Below are 22,073 nucleotides of genomic sequence, written 5' to 3' on the forward strand. Positions count from 1 at the left end.
TGGTATGGCAGATACATCGATGATTTGCTCATTATTTGGGGTGCCGATGTATCTGCCATACCGGAATTTGTGAATTATCTGAATTCCAATGTACATAATATACGCTTCACTTATAGACAGGATACTAGCCATGTTCATTTTTTGGATCTTAGTTTGAGTGGTGTTGCCAATTGTTTAATTTCAACAAATACACATCACAAGTCACTTAGTGGGAACACTATTCTGCACGCTAGCAGTGGCCACCTTAGGCATACAATTCGTTCTGTTCCAGTAGGAGAATATGTCAAACGCAATTGCAGTAATAACTGCGATCTAAAGGGAGAATTGAATCTGGTATCGGGCAAACTTAAACGTCGCCACTACCCAGATTGGACTTTGAATAGGGCGCAAGAAATTGTTAGTCATAAGAAACGGGAGGATCTTATTGTTCGCAAGCCAAATATGCCGTCAGCTCCCCGTGACGCCGGCAAACCTTATGTTTGCTTTCAATTTAGCCCTCAGTTCCATCAGATCAAGGGCATTATTAATACATTTCTCCCTATCTTAGAAGAAGATGAAAGTTTGGCTAGAATTTTACAAACTGGCATTAATGTTGTGGCTAGGAAAGCCCCCTCTATAGGTAATAGAATTTCGCCAAGTTTGTTTTGTACTAAGAGTCAGAGGAGTAGGACATGGCTTGACTATAATGGTTTCTTTAAATGTGGCTCTAATAAATGTAGGACTTCTGCACATGCGAATATCACGAAAATGTTTCATAGTAGCGATAATTCTCAAAGTTTTAATATCAAACAATATATTAATTGCAACACCGATTTTGTTATTTATAAAATCGATTGTACCATGTGCCAGTTATCATATGTGGGATGCACGTCACGCAGATTAAAAGTTCGGGTAGGTGAACATTTGTATGACATTGGTCACACTGGCAATTCAACTCGCACTATTTCTGCGGCTTCGAAGCACTTTATTTCAGTCCATGCTCGCAGCACTCAATTCTTTAGAGTACAGGGAATTGAAAGGGTTAACAAACCAACACGGGGTGGAGACATGAGACGATTGCTTCACACTCGTGAGGCTTTTTGGATCTATTACCTCAACACCCGGTTTCCTGCAGGTCTCAACAAACGTAGTGATCTGATGTTTCATTATTAATGTTATTTGCATGTGTTTTGGTATGGTTTTAAGAATTAATTTTTCTTGTTTATTTCTTTTATTATATGTCAAATTTGTTAAGTTATGTGCGATGATCTGGAGTCTTTTTTCATCTGAAGGACCTTGTGCTGGATCATGTGACCACTTGCTGGTGTTGCATTGGTCACTAGGTCTTATATAATGAGCACACAATTACATGTATGCAGCTTTGATAAAGATCCTTAGGGATCGAAACGAGTCGCTGTCTGTGTCCCGGTGTGCGGCCGGAGAGCATGTATCCACTGTTTTTACATTGGCTCAATAAAGTTTCAAGCCTGGATTTTTAAGAATATGGAGCTGGAATGACTTTTTTTTTTTCTTTCCTCATCTGATGACTACGCTGATCTACGTGGAGTTCCGTGCACCTGCGGTGGCTGCTTGGTGAGCTGGCTGTGTCTATTTTAGCTGTTTTCTACTTTTTACAGCAGACTGGACAACCAGTTTAAAGTCCTGTTCACACTGGGGAGATGGATTTTATTTTTGATGCATTTTTTTATCCGACAAAAATTTTTTTAAAGAACTATTCTATTTGATATTTTCTTCAGTTTTACATCCATTTTGTCTAAAAAATTAATTCACTAAAAAAGCCTTTGACTGGTTGCCCAAAAGCACAATGAATCCCTCTGATACTGTTATTTCAGGAGATTGGATGGTTGGACGGGGATTTGTGGCAGAAATATGGGCAGGAAAGTTCACCTTTGTTATGTGTGCGGTGACCTATAACAATGCACAAACCTGTCCAATTGTATCAGAGTATGAATTCATCTTATTCTATAAAAGTGCTACTTTTATGTAAATTTGCTGTATCCTAAATGATTAGACCCTGCATACAATTCTGGCATAAAAAAAAAAAAAGCAAAGAGGGCAAGTGAGGTCCTAGCAGACGGGAATATTAACAATTATATTTTCTGTTTCACATGAATATAGTCACATTCGGATGAGTGAATGCATACCAGTAAAAAGCCGGGTTACATCTTTGCTCATTATCCACCTACCTTATTTTTCTGGCTGCTACTTTTGTGCTCCTCCAGTTTTGGGGCCTAAAATCCAGTAACAAGAGAAAGTAAAATATATTGTTTAAGTGGGAAAACATAGAATATTCAAGAATAATTATTAATACTTACATTTTTCTAAAAGTATACAGCAGAAGCATGACAATGAAGATGCAATTTATATAAATGACGCATGGTAGGTGGGTGCACAGGAGTTTCGATACTTGTACACTGTATGAACTTTTTGATCCACAGTCCTCAGTCCTTTGGTCCACAGTCCTCAGTGGGAAAATATTTTTAGAATATAATATTTTAAAATGTTCCTGAAGAAGGAATTAATTTCCGAAACGCGCGTCGGAGTGTGTGCGTCATCTAGGACCTGGCGAACCTTAACGGTATATTGCCGTATTTTATCCCCTGCATTGGAACTTTTTGCACCTTAAGCATTTGAATGCTCTATTTGGTTTTCTTGTTGCTTTTGACCAGTGGTCCCCAACTCCAGGCCTCGAGGGCCGCCAACAGTGCAGGTTTTCAGGATTTCCTTAGTATTGCACAGGGGTTGGAATCATCACCTGTGCAGATGACCACATTACCACCGATGCAATACTAAGGAAATCCTGAAAACCTGCACTGTTGGCGGCCCTCGAGGCCTGGAGTTGGGGACCACTGCTTTTGACACTGCTGCACTTTAATTGTCACTACAGGGGAATGATCTCTCCTCACATGGTTTTGTAATTAATCATATTTTTTGCCTGTTTTTTTCATTACCTTAGACATATAAATGTATAATTATTGCTGTTGATGTGGTTCACTCGAGGTTGCTTTATATATTTATTATATACTTTTTTCTGCATTTTTATATCTACTCCCTGTTTTGGGGGTCTTTTTCATGTGATAACTATTTTTTATTTTCACAATTCTATTTATGTGATTAATAATTTTCTACTTTTTGGTTCGCCACTTATTACAATAAATTGTATACATATGATTATATATCTATTTTCTTATATGATATTTTTATAGCATATAGCATATAGCATATTTATGTGCTCATGTTTTCTATACAGTGCTAGTGTTTGCCACTTTTTGTTCAATAAAGGCAATTTTAAGCCTGCTCATTAACTTCACTATAAAAATTGTGCATCAGAAGCTGCATGTCATGGGTTTCCATGACTGATTATCTGCATGCAAGCCCTGCACGACCAAGCACAATGCCAAGTGTTGGATGGAGTGATATACAGCATGTTGCCACTGGAGCAGTAACAAATCTCAAAAATCACATTTCTCTATCTCGTAGTCTGCGTTTGTCAAAATAATTTAGGCCCAGTTGGTCTGATTGTGTGCATGTAGTTTGAGAGATCTTGACTTGTTTGTACAGAGCCCCGAGAGCAACCACATTGCCCACCCTTAGCATGAACAGTAATGGAGATTATGAGCCAGGCCCTCTCATCCTACAGAAATGCTCTTCTAAATGAATGGGAAAAATTTCCCCACAAATACCTGCATGAATTTGTCGAAAAAAGTGGAATCTGTTATAGTAGCAAGGAAGAGGGCAGCTCGGTATTAATGGCTATGTATAAAAGCTCCTGTAGGTGTAATGTGTAGTTGTACTAATATTTTTGCCCATGTAGTGTACAGTATATTAAAAGAAAATATCCATGACTGTGTATTACATATCTATAATGAGCACTGACTCCAGAAGTAAAGCTCCTATGCTGAAAAATATCCCTTAAAGAACAGTATCAGTGATACTCTTCAGGTCAGATAAATATGGTGATTAATCCATACTTTTGAGCTAGATACAAGCAGATAAATCCACTTTTGATGCTTTTGAACTTGGTGCATGTGGAGACATACACTTAGCTTTGAACAGGATTCCATTCAAATTATCATCTTGAAAGTATACTTCAAACGTGCCTCAAGAATGCTTAAGAAGCCTATGCTCCTGATCCAAGATGCATAGCGGCACATAAAAAAGCAGTAATGTATTTGTGCCATTGCATCCTGACCTGTGTCTCCAACGTCTGCAGTTCATACACGAATATTTACAGGACACATAACAGTTATAAATCTAAAAGCATCTTTATATCATCAGTAACCATAAAGTAGAAACTGGTTTTATTTTGTATTTCAGGTATCGCATGAAAAATATTTAGAATTGAGAGTCCTCAGTGGTTGATACCTTTTAATGGCTAACTGAAAAGATGGTAACAAATTGCAAGCTTTCGAGACTACACAGGTCTCTTCATCAGGCAAAGACTAAAACAAATTCTGACCAGGTATGGCATGACCACTTACATAAAATGACAAGTTTCATTAGCAAAACTTAATGTTCTTTCAGACATTTAATTACCATCTTAACCCCTTTACCCCCAAGATTGGTTTGCACGTTAATGACCGGGCCAATTTTTACAATTCTGACCACTGTCCCTTTATGAGGCTATAACTCTGGAACGTTTCAACGGATCTCAGTGATTCTGACATTGTTTTCTCGTGACATATTGTACTTCATGTTACTGGTAACATTTCTTTGATATTACCTGCGTTTATTTGTGAAAAAAATGGAAATTTGGCGAAAATTTTGAAAATTTTGCAATTTTCCAAATTTGAATCTTTATGCAATTAAATCACAGACATATGTCACACAAAATACTTAATAATTAACATTTTACACATGTCTACTTTACATCAGCACAATTTTGGAACCAACATTTTTTTTTGTTAGGGAGTTATAAGGGTTAAAAGTTGACCAGCAATTTCTCATTTTTTCAACACCATTTTTTTTTAGGGACCACATCTCATTTGAAGTCATTTTGAGGGGTCTATATGATAGAAAATAACCAACTGTGACACCATTCTAAAAACTACACCCCTCAAAGTGCTCAAAACCACATTCTAGAAGTTTATTAACCCTTCATGTGTTTCACAGGAATTTTTGGAATGTTTAAATAAAAATGAACATTTAACTTTTTTTCACAAAAAAATTACTTCAGCTCCAATTTGTTTTATTTTACCAAGGTAACAGGAGAAAGTGGACCCCAAAAATTGTTGTACAATTTGTCCTGAGTACGCTGATACCTCATATGTGGGAGTAAACCACTGTTTGGGCGCATGGCAGAGCTCGGAAGGGAAGGAGCGCCATTTGACTTTTCAATGCAAAATTGACTGGAATTGAGATGGGACGCCATGTTGCGTTTAGAGAGCCACTGATGTGCCTAAACATTGAAACCCCCCACAAGTGACACCATTTTGGAAAGTAGACCCCCTAAGGAACTTACCTAGATGTGTGGTGAGCACTTTGACCCACTAAGTGCTTCACAGAAGTTTATAATGCAGAGCCGTAAAAATAAAAAATCATATTTTTTCACACAAATGATCATTTTGCCCCCAATTTTTTTATTTTCACAAGGGTAAGAGAAGAAATTGGACCCCAAAAGTTGTTGTACAATTTGTCCTGAGTAGGCTGATACCCCATATGTGGGGGTAAACCACTGTTTGAGCGCATGGCAGAGCTCGGAAGGGAAGGAGCGCCAATTGACTTTTTTTGCTGCGTTTAGAGAGCCACTGATGTGCCTAAACATTGAAACCCCCCACAAGTGACCCTATATCGGATACTAGACCCCCAAGGAACTTATCTAGATATGTTGTGAACCCCCAAGTGTTTCGCTACAGTTTATAACGCAGAGCCGTGAAAATAAAAATTCTTTTTTTTTGCCACAAAAATTATTTTTTAGCCCCCAGTTTTGTATTTTCCCAAGAGTAACAGGAGAAATTGGACCCAAAAGTTGTTGTTCAATTTGTCCGTTTGGGTGTATGGGAGAGCTCGGAAGAGTAGGAGCCCCATTTGGAATGCAGACTTAGATGGAATTGTCTGCAGGCGTCACATTGCGTTTGCAGAGCCCCTAATGTACCTAAACAGTAAAAATCCCCCCCCACAAGTAACCCCATATTGGAAACTAGACCCCCAAAGGAACTTATCTAGATGTGTTGTGAGAACTTTGAACCCACAAGTGTTTCAATACAGTTTATAACGCAGAGCAATGAAAATAAAAGATCTTTTTTTTTTCCACAAAAATTATTTTTTAGCCCCCAGTTTTGTATTTTCCCAAGGGTAACAGGAGACACTGGACCCAAAAGTTGTTGTCCAATGTGTCCTGAGCACGCTGATACCCCATATGTTGGGGTAAACCCCTGTTTGGGTGCACGGGAGAGCTCAGAATGGAAGCAGCACTGTTTTCCTTTTTCAATGCAGAATTGGCTGGAATTGAGATCGGATGCCATGTTGTGTTTGGAGAGCGCCTGATGTGCCTAAACAGTGGCAACCCCCCAATTATAACTGAAACCCTAATCCAAGCATACCCCTTACCCTAATCCCAACGGTAACCCTAACCACACCCCTAACCGTGACACACCCCTAACCCTAATCCCAACCCTATTTCCAACCGTAAATGTAATCCAAACCCTAACCCTAACTTTAGCCCCATCCCTAACCCTAACTTTAGCCCAAACCCTAAATGTAGCCTCAACCCTAGCCCCAACCCTAGCCCTAACCCTAACCCTAGACCTAACCCTAATGCTAGCCCTAACCCTAACCCTAGCCCTAACCCTAACCCTAGCTCTAACTCTAATGGGAAAATGGAAATAAATACATTTTTTTAATTTTTAAATTTTTCTCTAACTAAGGGGGTGATGATGGGGGGTTTGATTTACTTTTATAGCTGGTTTTTTAGCGGATTTTTATGATTGACAGCCGTCACACACTAAAAGACGCTTTTTATTGCAAAAAATATTTTTTGCGTTACCATATTTTGAGAGCTATAATTTTTCCATATTTTGGTCCACAGAGTCATGTGAGGTCTTGTTTTTTGCGGGACGAGTTGACGTTTTTATTGGTAACATTTTCGGGCATGTGACATTTTTTGATCGCTTTTTATTCTGATTTTTGTGAGGCAGAATGACCAAAAACCAGCTATTCATGAATTTCTTTTGGGGGGGCGTCTATACCGTTCCGCGTTTGGTAAAATGGATAAAGCAGTTTTATTCTTCGGCTCAGTATGATTACAGCGATACCTCATTTGTATCTTTTTTTATGTTTTGGCGCTTTTATACGATAAAAACTGATTTATAGAAAAAATAATTATTTTTGCATCGCTTTATTCTGAGGACTACAACTTTTTTATTTTTTTGCTGATGATGGTATATAGCGGCTCGTTTTTTGTGGGACAAGATGACATTTTCAGCGGTACCATGGTTATTTATATCCGTCTTTTTGATCGCGTGTTACCCCACTTTTTGTTTGGCAGTATGATAATAAAGCATTGTTTTTTGCCTCGTTTTTTTTTTAGTACGGTGTTCACTGAAGGGGTTAACTAGTGGGACAGTTTTATAGGTTGGGTCGTTACTGATGCAGTGATACTAAATATGTGTACTTTTATTGTTTTTTTTTAATTTAGATAAAGAAATGTATTTATGGGAACAATATATATATATTTTTTTTCGGAATTTTGTTTAATTTTTTTTACATATGTGAATATCTTTACACTATAACATTGCCCCAGGGGGGGCACCATGTTATAGTGGAAGATCGCTGATCTTACACTTTGCTGTGCACTGTGTCAGATCAGCGATCTGACGTGCACTCATAGAGGCTTCCCGGCGCCTGCTCTGAGCAGGCGCTGGTAAGCCACCTCCCTGCAGGACCCGGATGCAGCCCCGTGGCCATTTTGGATCTGGGCCTGCTGCACGGAGGAAGGTAGCAGACCCTCGGAGCAACGCGATCACATCGCGTTGCTTCGGGGGTCTCAGGGAAGCCCGCAGCCCGATGCTTCCCTATACCGTCGGAACACTGCGATCATGTTTGATCGCAGTGTGCCGGGGGTTAATGTGCCGAGGGCGGTCCGTGACCGCTCCTGGCACATAGTGCCGGATGTAAGCTGCGATAGTCAGCTGACACCCGGCCGTGATCGGCCGCGCTCCCCCCGTGAGCGTGGCCGCTCGCTATGATGTACTATCCCATCGGTGGTCATACGGGCCCACGCCACCTCGACGGGATACTACGTCACATGTCGGAAAGGGGTTAAAAGGGGTTGTCCACTACTAGGACAAGTCTTCTTCATCTAAATGTTTGGCCCTAATAAAATAAAGCCTATACTCACCTCCCGTGCTGGCGCCATTCTAGCAGTATCAGCACTCGCATTCCTAGGCAGGGCCGGTGTCACCAGCCGATGCACCTGGGCAAGTGCCAGGGGCCCTGACCAGGTGGGGAGGCCCACTCACCATTAAGGACATTTGCGCATTATGGGGGCCCGATGCCTGTGCCCCTGCTTGCTCAGGGCCCCGATACTTGCAATACTTACCCGTTCCTGTTCCACCACTGCGCCATCTTCCGCATCTTCTGACTGATGTTTCAGGTCAGTGGGCACAATGGCATGACTAGTGTGCTCCCCCTGCCTGAACAGTCACAGTGCAGAGAGCTGGAAGACATCGCTCCACCGAAGTCTGGAGCAGAGAAGCAGCCAATGAGGTGAGGTATTTCATATTTTTATTTTTTTAATGTTTGGAGCAATATATGGGGTCCATCATATACTGGAGTATCATATCAGGCCCATTATATATTGAGCATTATATGGGGCCCATCATATATTGGAGCATCATATTGGACCCATTACACATGGAGCATTATAATAATAATAATCTTTATTTATATAGAGCCAACATATTCAGCAGCACTTTACAATTCAACAATTCATATAGAAGTCATAAGTAACAACGTTAAAGATAATACAATAATTTGAGCAAAATAATGAATACCCTGCTCATAAGAGCTTACAATCTACCATGAGGTGGGGGAGACACAAAGTACAGGTGCATTGCGTATTTACAATGATGGTCCAGCCATTTTGAGGGAATGGGGGATAGATAAAGGCTGCGGTAGTCACCTGTCACTATTGTGGTGAATTTGGGTGTGGAGGAGTTTGATGGAGAGTTATTCTCAGATAACTAATGAATTACACAAACACACGTACACACATACACACACCGATTAGGGAAAATGAAAGGCTGCTCTAAACAGAAGTGTTTTGAGGGAGTGTCTAAAAGTGTATAAGTTGTGGTTAGTCCTAATTTCTTGGGGTAGAGCATTCCAGACTATTGGCGCAACTCGGGAGAAGTCTTGGAGCTGGGAGTGGGAGGTACGGATTAATGCAGAGGTTAGTCGAAAGTCGCTTGTGGAGCGTAATTAGCGGGTAGGCCGAGAAACAGAAATGAGGGAGGAGATGTAGTGGGGTGCCGCACATTGAGAGCTTTGTGTGTTTGAACAAGCAGTTTAAATTGGATCCTATAATGAATGGGCAGCCAGTACAATGACAGACAAAGAGCGGACATGCCCTAGTACAGATTAGCCAGATAGATGAGCCTGGCTACTGCATTAAGGATGGACAGGAGCTGGAGAGAGCAAAGTCGAGTGAGGTGGGGACCAACTAATAGAGCATTACAATAGTCCAGGCGAGAGTGGATCAGGGCAACAGTAAGGGTTTTCGTTGTTTCCATGATGAGAAAGAGGCAAATTCTAGAGATTTCCTTTAGGTGCAAGCGACAAGAGTGGACAAGAGATTGTATATGGGAGGTGAAGGAGAGATTGGTGTCAAACACAACACCCAGACAGCATGCCTGCTGCCTAGGCGTTATTGTAGTGCCACCCATGGAGAGGGAGATGTCAGATTTAGTGAGGTCAGTAGACAGCTGGAGTAGATGAAGTTCAGTTTTGGAAAGGTTGAATTTGAGATATAGAGTGAACATGATGTTGGAATATGTGGACAGACAGTTACTGGTGTTCTGGAGTACAGGTCACGGTGAGGTCAGGGGATGATGTGTACAGTTCTGTGTCTTCAGCATAAAGATGGTACTGAAAGCCAAGTCTGCTAATGGTCTGTCCAATTGGGACCTTGTAGAGATAGAAGAGAAGAGGGCCAAGGACTGAGCCCTGAGGGACCCCAACAGTGAGAGGAAGAGGAGAACTAGAGCCAGCATATGGAGCAATATATGAGGCCCATTATATATTGTATGGAGCATTATATGGGGCTTATTATGTATGGAGCAATATATGGGGCTCATTATACTGCGTGGGACCCATTCTATACTGTATGAAGGATTATATAGGGTCCATTATATATGGAGCAATATATGGGGCCCATCATATACTGTATGGAGCCTTATATGGGGCTCATTCTGTATGGAGCATTATATGGGGCCCGTTATGTATTGAGCAATATATGGGGCTTATTATACTGTTTGGAGCATTATATGGGGCTCATTATACTATATGGATAAATATATGGGGCTCATTATTCTTTATGGAGCATTATATGGGGCCCATTATACTGTATGAAGAAATATATGGGGCTCATTATACTGTATGGAGCAATATATGGAGCTCAGTATTCTGTATGGAGAAATATATGGGGTCCATTATACTGTGTGATGCATTATATGGGGTCCATTATACTGTATGGAGCATTATATGGGTCCATAATTCTGTATGGAGCAATATATGGGGCTCATTATTCTGTATGGAGCACTATGTGGTGCTCATAATACTGTATTGTGCATTATATGGGGCTCATTATCCTGTATTGAGCAATATATGGGTGTCATTTTTATGCATGGAGCAATATATGGGGCTCGTTATTCTGTATGGAGCACTATATGGGGCCCATAATACTGTGTGGAGGATTGTACTGTCCGGTTTCTGAGCTATTGTAACATTTACAACAGATATCACTCATGTAATGTAAGAAGTGAAATCTGGCATTGTACTATACCTATATTTCTCTGTCATATCTGTGCATCATGAATTGTGGTATGTGTTAAAGGGGCCCACTGAGACTCTTTCGCCCAGGGCCTATGAAATCCTGGAGCCGGTCCTGGTCCTGGGGCTCTCATGTGGTTGTTGTGACACTTAACCCCGGCACCCAGTCAATGCTGACTTCACTGTCCCCGCCTTTGTATGAATTGAACATGAAAAGGCAGTCCAAGCTGCAGCTGATCTCTGACTTCCTCTTCATTTTCAATTCATATGAAGGCGGGGACAGTGACACCAGTGCTGATTGGGTGCCAGGCTCACGTGTCACAACAACCACACTGGAGCCCCGGAAGAGCAAGTGCAGACACCTCTGAAATGGCGCGGTCACGGGAGATGAGTATAGGCTTTTTTATTTTAACATGGCCATGCATGGGTTATGAGAAGGAGATGTCCAAGTAGTGGACAACTTCATTAAGGGCTCACCTTGATAAGCCGCATGCTGTTTAGACATGTTGACCAGAATTTTATACACAGACAACAATCGTTAATATGGATTTTAAGATCTGGGAATGCAAGCCATTGAAAATTGTCTAAGGGTTTATTTATGCTGAGAAGTGAGAGAAATAAAGTTCCATAATCTATAGTGCTGGCAAAATGCAAATGAAGAGAGGCCACCCAAATCCTGTTGCTGAATATATTAGACTGCTAAATGCATCAAAAGCAATTTTAACTTGAGTGGGGTGAAGGCAGCTAGACCATGCATTAAAAGATTTTGTGAGAAAGGACAACTAGGCTATAACCATTACATGAACCTTGAGGTAACTACACTGTGTTCCAAATTATTATGCAAATTGGATTTAAGTGTCAAAGATTTAATTGTTTTGTTTTTCAAATAAACTTGGGGATGGTATTGTGTCTCAGGGCTCAATAGATAACTGAAATCAATCTTAAACACATGTGATAATTAGTTTTCCAGGTGATTCTAATTAAAGGAAAACTATTTAAAAATGATGTTCCAAATTATGAAGCAGGCCAAAGTTTTCAAGCAATATGAGAAATAAAAAGGATCTCTCTGCTGCTGAAAAGCGTTAAATAGTGCAATGCCTTGGACAAGGTATGAAAAAATTAGATACATCACAAAAACTTTGTGATCATCATACTGTGAAGAGATGTGTGACTGAAACAAAGCACAGACAGAGTTCATGCAGATAAAGGCATGAGGAAGGTTTCTGCCAGACAAATTCATTGGATTAAGAGACCAGGTGCCAAAATACCTTTACAATGCAGCAAACAGTTATTTGAAGCTGCTGGTGCCTCTGGAGTCCCTCGTACCTCAAGGTGTATGATCCTTCAAAGGCTTGCTGTGGTGCATAAACCTGGTATTCAGCCACCGCTAAATAGTGTTCACAAGCAGAAATGGTTGTAGTGGGCCCAAACATACATGAAGACTAATTTTCAAACAGTCTTGTTTATTGATGAGTGTCGAGCAACCCTGGATGGTCCATATGAATGGAGTAGTGGATGGTTGGTGGATGGCCACCATGTCGCAACAAGGCTGCGACGTCAGCAAGGAGGTGGAGAAATAATGTTTTGGGCCAGAATCATGGGAAAACAGCTGGTAGGGCCCTTTAAGGTTCCTGAAGATGTGAAAATGACCTCTGTAAAGTAAATAGCGTTTCTGACTGACAACTTTCTTCCATGGTCTAAAAGCAGAAACCTGCCTTCACGAGCAAAATCATCTTCATGCATGACAATGCACCATCTCATGCTGCAAAGAATACCCCTGAGTCATTGGCTGCTATGGGCATAAAAGGAGATAAACTCATGGTGTGGCCAGTGGCCACCATCTTCCCCTGACCTCAAACTTATAGAAAACCTTTGGAGTATCATCCAGCACAAGATCTATGAGGGTGGGAGGCAGTTCACATCAAAACAGCAGCTCTGGGAGGCGATTCTGACTTCATGCAAAGACGTACAAGCAGAAACTCTCCAAAAACTCAAGGATGCAAGAATTGTGAAGGTGATATCAAAGAAGGGGTCCTATGTTAACATGTAACTTGGCCTGTTAGGATGTTTTGGAGTTAAATAGCTTTTTTGTTCAGTGACCTCCTAATGCTGCAAATTCCACAAATGAGCATTTTCAGTTCTTTAAAACATATCAAATGTTTAGAAATTCTACTGTGCCTAATAATTTGGAACAGTGCATTTTGAGTTTTTATTCATTTTGGAGATTATACCGTTATCATTGGGAGGTTTCTTCAGTAAAATTCGATGTATGCTCTAACGGGTGATTACTTTTATTAGACTGACTGTCATTTGCACCGACCATTTAGGAAAATCCGAGAAATATGTCATCTGCATAATAATTTGGAACATCTATAATATAAGGCTGGGAGCGTCACTCTGTCCGAAGCCTTTATAGACTGTGCAAGCGCAAGCGCCGGCGCAGTCTGGACCCCACAGAGTGACGCAGCCCAGGAGATTGTGGTATGCGTAAGCACTGAACGAACACCGCGATCTCCAACGGAGAAGCAGGGACGTGGCATGAGGGTGAGTATAAGCTATATTCACCTGTCCCGTTCCAGCGCTGCGTGTCGCTCCATCTTTCGGGTTCTCTGCCTGTGACGTTCACAGTTCAGATGGCGCGATGACGCGCTTAATGCTCGCCGCCCTCTGACTGAACAGTCACAGCCAGAGGACCCGGAACACGGAGCGGCATGCAGCGTTGGATCAGGGCCAGGTGACTATGGCAAGTGTCGGGGGCCTGAGCTAGCGGCGACTCCGGCACCTGACCCCCACAGCGCGCCCGTGTTCCCGCCTGCTCAGGCCCCCCAGCACTCGGTGCCCAGCGACGATAGATGAGTATGTTATTTTTTTTTATATGTCGCAGCAGTATATGGGGCATATACTATGGAGCATCTTATGGGGGCCATCAACATTTATGGAGCAGTGTATGGGGCATATATTATGGAGCATCTTATGGGGGCCATAAACCTTTATGGAGCAGTGTACGGGGCATACACTATGGAGCATCTTATGGGGGCCATAAACCTTTATGGAGCAGTGTACGGGGCATATACTATGGAGCATCTTATGGGGGCCATAAAACTTTATGGAGCAGTGTACGGGGCATATACTATGGAGCATCTTATGGGGGCCATAAACCTTTATGGAGCAGGCTATGGGGCAAATGCTATGGAGCATCTTATGGGGGTCATAAACTTTTATGGAGCAGTGTACGGAGCATATACTATGGAGCATCTTATGGGGGCCATAAACCTTTATGAAGCAGCATATGGAACATATACTATGGAGCATCTTATGGGGGCCATCAACCATAATGTAGCAGCATATGGGGCATATACTATGGAGCATCTTATGGGGGCCATCAACCATAATGGAGCAGCATATGAGGCATATACTATGGAGCATCTTATGGGGGCCATCAACCATAATGGAGCAGCATACGGGGCATATACTATGGAGCATCTTATGGGGGCCATCAACCATAATGGAGAAGCGTATGGGGCATATGGATGGGAGCAGCAAATTACAGAACGGTGGCGCAGGATGGGAGCAGCACATGACAGAATGGGGGTGCAGGATGGGAGCAGCACATGACAGAATAGGGCAGCACATGACAGAACGGGGGTGCAGGATGGCAGCAGCACATGACAGAACGGGGGTGCAGGATGGAAGCAGCACATGACAGAATGGGGGCGCAGGATGGGAGCAGCACATGACAGGATGGGGGCGCAGGATGGGAGCAGCAAATTACAGAATGGAGGCACAGGATGGGTGCAGCACATGTCAGAATGGAGGCGCAGGATGGGTGCAGCACATGTCAGAATGGGGCGCAGGATGGGAGCAGCACATGTCAGAATGGGGGCGCAGGATGGGAGCAGCACATGACAGAATGGGGGCGCAGGATGGAGCAGCACATGACAGGATGGGGACGCAGGATGGAGCAGCACATGACAGGATGGGGACGCAGGATGGAGCAGCACATACCAGAATGGAGACCATATACCAATATAAATGCTCGCCACCCGGGCGTAGAACGGGTTCAATAGCTAGTAGTGTATATATCACAGTCGGGGTGTGCATTTATGGAGCAAGCTGAAGAGCAGAGTCAATTCCATACCAAGCAGGTGCCAGCAGTGTTGTACAGCCCACCTCTGCTTCTAAATGCAGCAACAGGATCTAGCTCCGATTGTTGGGGTTTAGCTATCTAGATTCTGCTTTCAATCACTGACAGCTGCATTTATATAGACTGATTTCTGGTGTATGAATTTATCAATGCACACTGACCTCCCTGCAACGTGAACATGGCGTGCCGATGGGTTGCCATAGCAGCTGGGGGCCTACTGAAGACCCCTGTCACTGCCATCTTGACCCTCAGACCACAGGTTGGGTTTTGCAGGAAAATATCAATTTCAACATGTGCTGCTATGCTGTAGTATTGCAGTATATAGAATAAGCAATCAAACAGATTGGAGATTTAATTCACATAAGAAAAAAAAAATTAGGTAAAATTAAAAAAAGATGTTTTAAAAAACATAAGGCGCCATGTTATATTAGAATATCAAACACAATATAACTTAAATTTTACTGTACCGAGACCAAAATGTCAAAATTTAATTAAGATTTCTAATTTCTCAGCAAGAACCACAATAAACACAATGCTGTACCCTGCGGTAACTTTTGGCAACACACGCATGGATTACAATTACAAATGAAAGATCATCCGGATAAGTGACAAAAGCTGAGAATATTAATGGGGATATCCATAACGAACATTACAGCTCATTAAAGATTTTTATAGTCTTAATACTTTTCTTGACTGCACAGTGATGAAATCCAATATTACTAACAATGGCTGGGCATAGAAAGTTTATTTAATTTTAGAACGCAAAATAGTTGAAATCAGGCGCCGACTGTCCCACTGGAGAACAGGTGAATCCCCCGGTAGGCCCCTAGGCAGGCGTTAACCCCTGTGCCATTAGATGAGCAGTAGCTGATACAACACATTTGATTCACTATCTACACCATGTGATCATTCTGTTACCAAACTATCACTTTATTACTACATAGAAGCAGAGGTAAATTTATGAATGAGGGTAATGTAATATTTGCATGTAGCTGAACAGTAGGCCCCAGAGTAAATGTTACTGGTGGATCCATGCACCCCAGTGCAACACTGGTTGAAATATAAAAGATTTTTGGGATTTGTTATTTCACTCTGTTTTTTCCCTGTACCATGACTCTGCTCAAGGCTCCCCAAATCTGGTGCACCAGTGTTGCCACCGATGCAGCTCTACATCAACTTTCATTATTGAAAGCAAATTCTGACCACCAAAGGTTGGGGACTTGTTTTATGCATTCATTCAAATGTTTTTAAAGCAATACAGTGTCAAAGTTATTACATATTAAATAAAACGGAGTCCCTGATATAATTCAAACTGAAGCCCATTCTAGTCACGTGTCGGTATGGGTTGCAGACTGAAGACATACAGTTCCTGAGACTTGTGTTTCAACCGACATTGAGGAGGATGAAGCTGAAGATAACCCCTTTTGTGCTCGGCAAAGAAGAGATTTACAGTATTTCTTCATATATGGCAGCTGTGCTTCTGGAAGACTGAGGTCTGTGTGATACAACACTATCAGTTGAGACACTGGTCTCGGGAGCTATATCCCTTCAGTGCGCAGCCTGTACTGACACGTGACTAGGATGGGCTGCAGTCTGAATTCTTCATGCTTGGGGAACCCCTTTAAGAACAAGGTGATTTTTCATTTAGCACTTTTGTTTATACCTTACTTCCAAGAGCTATAACTTTTTATTTTTGTGGCAAGAGAGCCATGAGTTGTAGTTTTGAATTACGGTGCATCATTCATTTTACCGTAAAATGTACTAAAAATCTAGCAAAAACAAATTCCAAATGGTATGAATTGGTGGCAAAAAAAATGCAATTCCATCATTGTTTTATGGGGTTTTGTTTCTATAGTGTTCATTGTTTAGTAAAAATAACCTGGCAACATGATTCTCCAAATCAGTACGATTCCAAATTTTACCATATGCGTTAATTTACTCTGACTTTTACACACATAGTGATAGTAGATATATATTATTTTCAATTTCTTATTATTTTTAACTAGAAAAAGGGGATCGATTCAAATTTTTTAATTATTTGAAAGAAAATTTTCAGATATTTTAAAACTTTCTTTACTTCATTTTTTAGTTATCTTTTTTTATGGACGTTGAACCTACGATCTTTAGATTGGCTTGTTCTGTGTACTGCGATACCACATAATTGCAATATATAATGTAAGTAATCGTTTATCATAAATATTAGCCTGTAACTGAGCTTTACATGAGTACAAAGATGGCAGTGATGGGTGATTTCAGCAGGTCCCTGGCTGCTGTGATAACCCATCATGTACTGAACGCGGGCACTGACAATCACTCTTTTAAATGCCGCTAATAGTGATTGACATCTGAATGGTTAATTAACAGTGAGCTCCGAATTGCTGTTTTTACAGACAGAAAGCAGCTGTATAGCACAACCATAATCTGCCACATGTGGAGCAGGCTCAGCTCCTGAGTAGTGATGAGCGAGTGTACTCATGGCTGTTTGTTAGGGAATTCCCACATGTATTCAGCGTATCTGGAAGCCGTAAATCATGCAACTGAGGCGATGAAAACTATTTCTCCGAGCAATAACAAGTACTCGGAGATCACCCGAACGTGCTCTGGAAAACCCGAGCAACGAGTATACTCGCTCATCACTTCTCCTGAACCCTCTCCATACTTGTGGACCCAAGTGAGGACATACAGTTAAGCCTTTGCGCTAAGGGAGTCGAGAAATGCTACCATCCATATCACCACTTCATCTGCACAAAGTTTATTTCTTAAAATGAAGATTACCCTTTAACAACAAAAAAATTATAGGCTTGAAATATACAATTCATCATGGAGCACATGAGACCCATGGCTGTGGTGGACACGTATTATGTGCTAAACATCAGTGAATCCTATGAACGTCCTGAATATTTAATAAACCAAAAATATCCACGTAGAATCACATTTTATCGCTTCTTTAATTTTATCTAAAAAGTGAAATTTCTCACCTGCATTTTTTCCAGCATCTCGAAAAACTCGGCTGACTGAAAAGAAAGAAAGAAACATACTTAGTAAAATGTAGTGGAACACCATGACATTGTTAAAGTACTGAATGAGTGAGATTTAAGTAATATTAGAGATTTGATTAGTCATCAAAAATGGCTCCTTGTCGAGTAATGACAGCTTAATTTATCTGATTTCGAATATGTGCACACTGTTTCTTTTTCAGGTGGATTTTGCCTTGAATCCACCTGAAAAGTGCTGTAAAACTGCCTCAAAAAAATGAACATAGAGCACAGCAATGTAAAAACAAACCTGCTGTGCACATGTTCCGTCTAATGCCACGTTTTTTAACCATTTAAGGCTTCAGAAATTATGAACAGACTAAAAAAAGTAACATTTTTATTCTTGAAAATTACAGAGCAAAGATAACCGTCGACAGAGCATTGCAAAAACGACTGAAAAGACACTGGCGAAAATGCTTCGGGAAAACAACCATTGGTGTTTTTGAGAAGCATTTTGGCCTCGGAAAACAGCATTTGCCTGATGTCTTAAAGATGTCATGTGCACACCCCATTGGGATGTTTTTATGCACTTTTTTTTGTTTGTTTTTTCTTTTCTATTTCGAAATACCTCTTTTGTGACCTTTATCCTAATGTTTTTGTGGCTGTAAGTCAGTAGAGAAATATTACCTACAACCTTTGCAAGTTTTGTTTGTGTTTTTTTTCACACTTTTGCTGCAATTTTGAGTCTTTTTATTATTACAAAACACAGCTTGCTGAAAGTATGACTTTTTTTTTTGTTCGTGTGTCTCCTCAAAAGCTTCTCGATTGGACAGATACATTCATGAAAAACACGTGAAAATACCACAAAGCCACGAAAAAGCTTGCAAAATACTGGAAAAAATGACTGCAAAAAAGCTCTGAAAGAAACATACAGATGTGTATACCCTTTAGTTTCCTCACAAACAAGCTCACTATAATACCACAACATTCTACTAAAAACCCTCAAACTGCTGTATTGGTTGCGACTCAAATCACAACCACTGGGTGGCCACACATTGATATATATAGCAGAGACATATCGTGACAGAGTATGGCAAAGTCATTTTTTAAAAAAAAAGTTAGACATATTGCCAAGACACTCCTCTTTGGATATATTAAGCCAAGAGAAAAAATAAGTTAAGACACATCAATGTCACCAGCCAGAAGTTATACTGATGTGAGGCCTCCAGCTGTTAATGGTGCACCCAAGGCATTTTTAATTGTTAAGGAGGTGTTCAAGGGGCATTATTACTTTTTAGAACATTATTAAGGGGCCACTCTGTGTGTATTATTACGGTATATTATAAAGGGCACCTAGGAGAATATTACTTGATAAAGAGCACATGGGACATTACTACTTGTTAAGGGGCATTATCACTTTATAAAGGGACATAAGAGGCTTCTGCGTTTTCTTCCCATATATTGTCAGTAGCAAGTAGCAACCACCTTTTAGAGCTGAATCAGCTCTCAATCTAAATCAAAAGCTAGAGATGTGTCCATAGTTTGGTCAGCAATTAGTCACATAGAAAAATATTGTAATTTTTCTGTTCGGTTGCTGTGATGTTTTGCAAAAGTGAAAACAAGAAGTCCAGCCATATTGTTTTTTACCTTTGACTTTAGGCCTGTAATCAGAAAGCAATTCATTTTCCCAAAAGGTAACTCAAAAGCGATAACTTATATGGCTCTTTTGGTTGGAAATCCTATTTGAAGAAGTTTTCTTAAATTAGGCAAAATATTCCAGGGAGTAGGGTGGACTGGATAAATTATGAAAAGTCCAAGTAATAGGACAAAAAAGAATTGACCACAGAACTACTGAAAATACAAAATATTTGCTTCTTCTTTATTAGAAATCCATTAAACCGGTATAAAATATGTAATCACCATTGGTTACAGATAACACCATCTATCACATGTGACAGAGGGTGTTCCCTGCTTCCATCACAGTAGTTTTAGGTGGTTCTCCTCGGTGGGGCTAAATTAGGCCATGGTTGAAAATTACATAAAATCATATAAGACCAATCATATAAACCACATACATCAGTGTTCCCCAACTCCGGTCCTCAAGAGCCACCAACAGGTCATGTTTTTAGGATTTCCTTAGTATTGCACAGGTGATAATTGCATCACCTGGACAGGCAAGCATTCAATCACCTGTGCAATACTAAGGAAATCCTAAAAACATGACCTGTTGGTGGCTCTTGAGGACTGGAGTTGGGGAAACACTGACATACATGAAGCATGTAGAGGGGCAGTGGTGTAAAATGTTTCTCCTGACTCTTTTACTGTTCAGGTGTCTGACAGTAAAACACCATAGCTTCACAAGCAATTCTTTTTCGGCATATGATCTCAAGCTGAAGAAGCAGTGATTAAGCACACATAAAAGGTAACACAGTCACTATTAACAGGAATGGTACAGAGATGCTGTAGGCATAAGAGCAGGCCCATTTCTTATATCTGCCGGTGACTGCGTCACGTTACGTGATCCATTACAGCCAGGCTCGGACTGGCCCATAGGGCAACAGGGGAATCCCCCAGTGGGCCCCAGAGAAGATCTGGCCTCCGAACCCAACTGTATGGGCAATAAGTATTTTTCACTTGATTCACTACCCACTTTATTATTATATAGAGAAATTATATAGAGAAATTATATAGAGAAATGCAGGTGAAAAGTGGGCCCCACCAAGTCAATGTTACTGGTGGGCCCTTGGCAACCCAGTCCGACACTGATTACATCCACATTCAGTTGGTCGTATAGAATCTTTCCGTACTCAGATAATAAACTTCCCTTTCCCTATCATCATTAGTGCTCATTATGGCTTCTTCTACACTTGGATTTCTTTCACCAGCACAGTATTCTCCTTTTCTGACTATCTGATGGCTCTGCCCCTCGCTCTTTGTTGCTAGATGGGATCAGGTAAAGCAGAGTGCTCACTTTTTACCCAAACCTTGCCTCGAAAAAGTCAGTCTGATCAGAACACAGGCTTTACCAACATGGAGAATGCACTTGCACAGGATAATAGCAAGATATGGAGGACTATGCAAACAAGAACCACATCCACATACGCGCTCCATTCGCTCATGTTTATAGACATTCTGCCAATCTCACATATGCCTGTCTCATATATGTGAGGCTGCCCAATTTGTGTCAGAAGACGCTCAGTTTGCCCTTGCATCACGGTCTGTGCTTGGACTGCAAAACAGGAATATGTGAATCAAACTTACAGAAACATTGAGGCATAGTTATCAAAACTGTTTAATTCTTAGACGATGTAAATTTAAACAAGACACTCTCGAAAAGGCGCTACATTTATCACATGCTGTTTGATGAATCTGTCTAATTTTAAGACTATCTTGTACCAATTAGTATCCTTACCCTGGCATGTCAGACATATCACTCTTCAGAATGAAAGACACTACCCCTTAGACAAGACCCCAGTCATAGGCCTCTCATACAGCCCAATCATATCTTATACTTTGCACTTAGGAGGAGCAACATCCCGAAACACGTGTCTGCAAATTAAAATTCTAGTTTGGCTTTTATCCAACGTCATGTGGCAAGACTCGTTAAAGCATCAAAATTGACTTTTAGGATTTATACTTCCAATAGGTGGCACTAGATTTCAAGTCCTCTTCACTCTGAAGAGGCAATTTGAATAACTCATTCACCAGAGTAGCATTACATGGCCTTCAAGTCTCCTTACCCTGGCATGTTAGGCATGTCACTCTGCACAAGAAGAGCCACTAACCTTTAGACCCAAGACTATCTAGTCTAAGTTTAGATGACCTTTTCGTTGGCTTACATTGTACCAGAAATGTGTACTACAATTTTGGCGCATGATCTTGCACGTTACACCAATCCGCATTTATGATAAGTCATGCCACTTTACAGCAAGGCTGTGCCCTTTAGCTGGCTAAATCATAAAAAG

At 41.0% G+C, this 22,073-nt stretch overlaps 1 protein-coding gene across 4 annotated transcripts in view; it reads right to left on the reverse strand.

The window, feature by feature from the left end:
- The window catches only part of RAP1GAP2 (RAP1 GTPase activating protein 2), a 1,157,994-nt gene that overhangs the window by 138,638 nt on the left and 997,283 nt on the right, over nt 1–22,073 (reverse strand). For all 4 annotated transcript variants that reach the window (XM_069761272.1, XM_069761274.1, XM_069761271.1 and 1 more), the window contains 2 exons: nt 18,112–18,147; nt 2,187–2,231 (listed from right to left, as the gene is read on the reverse strand). In XM_069761272.1, the coding sequence (XP_069617373.1) occupies nt 2,187–2,231; nt 18,112–18,147 (81 nt within the window). The remainder of the gene's footprint in view (nt 1–2,186; nt 2,232–18,111; nt 18,148–22,073) is intronic.

This window comes from Ranitomeya imitator, chromosome 3 (genome assembly GCF_032444005.1).
Source record: "Ranitomeya imitator isolate aRanImi1 chromosome 3, aRanImi1.pri, whole genome shotgun sequence".
NCBI lineage: Eukaryota > Metazoa > Chordata > Amphibia > Anura > Dendrobatidae > Ranitomeya > Ranitomeya imitator.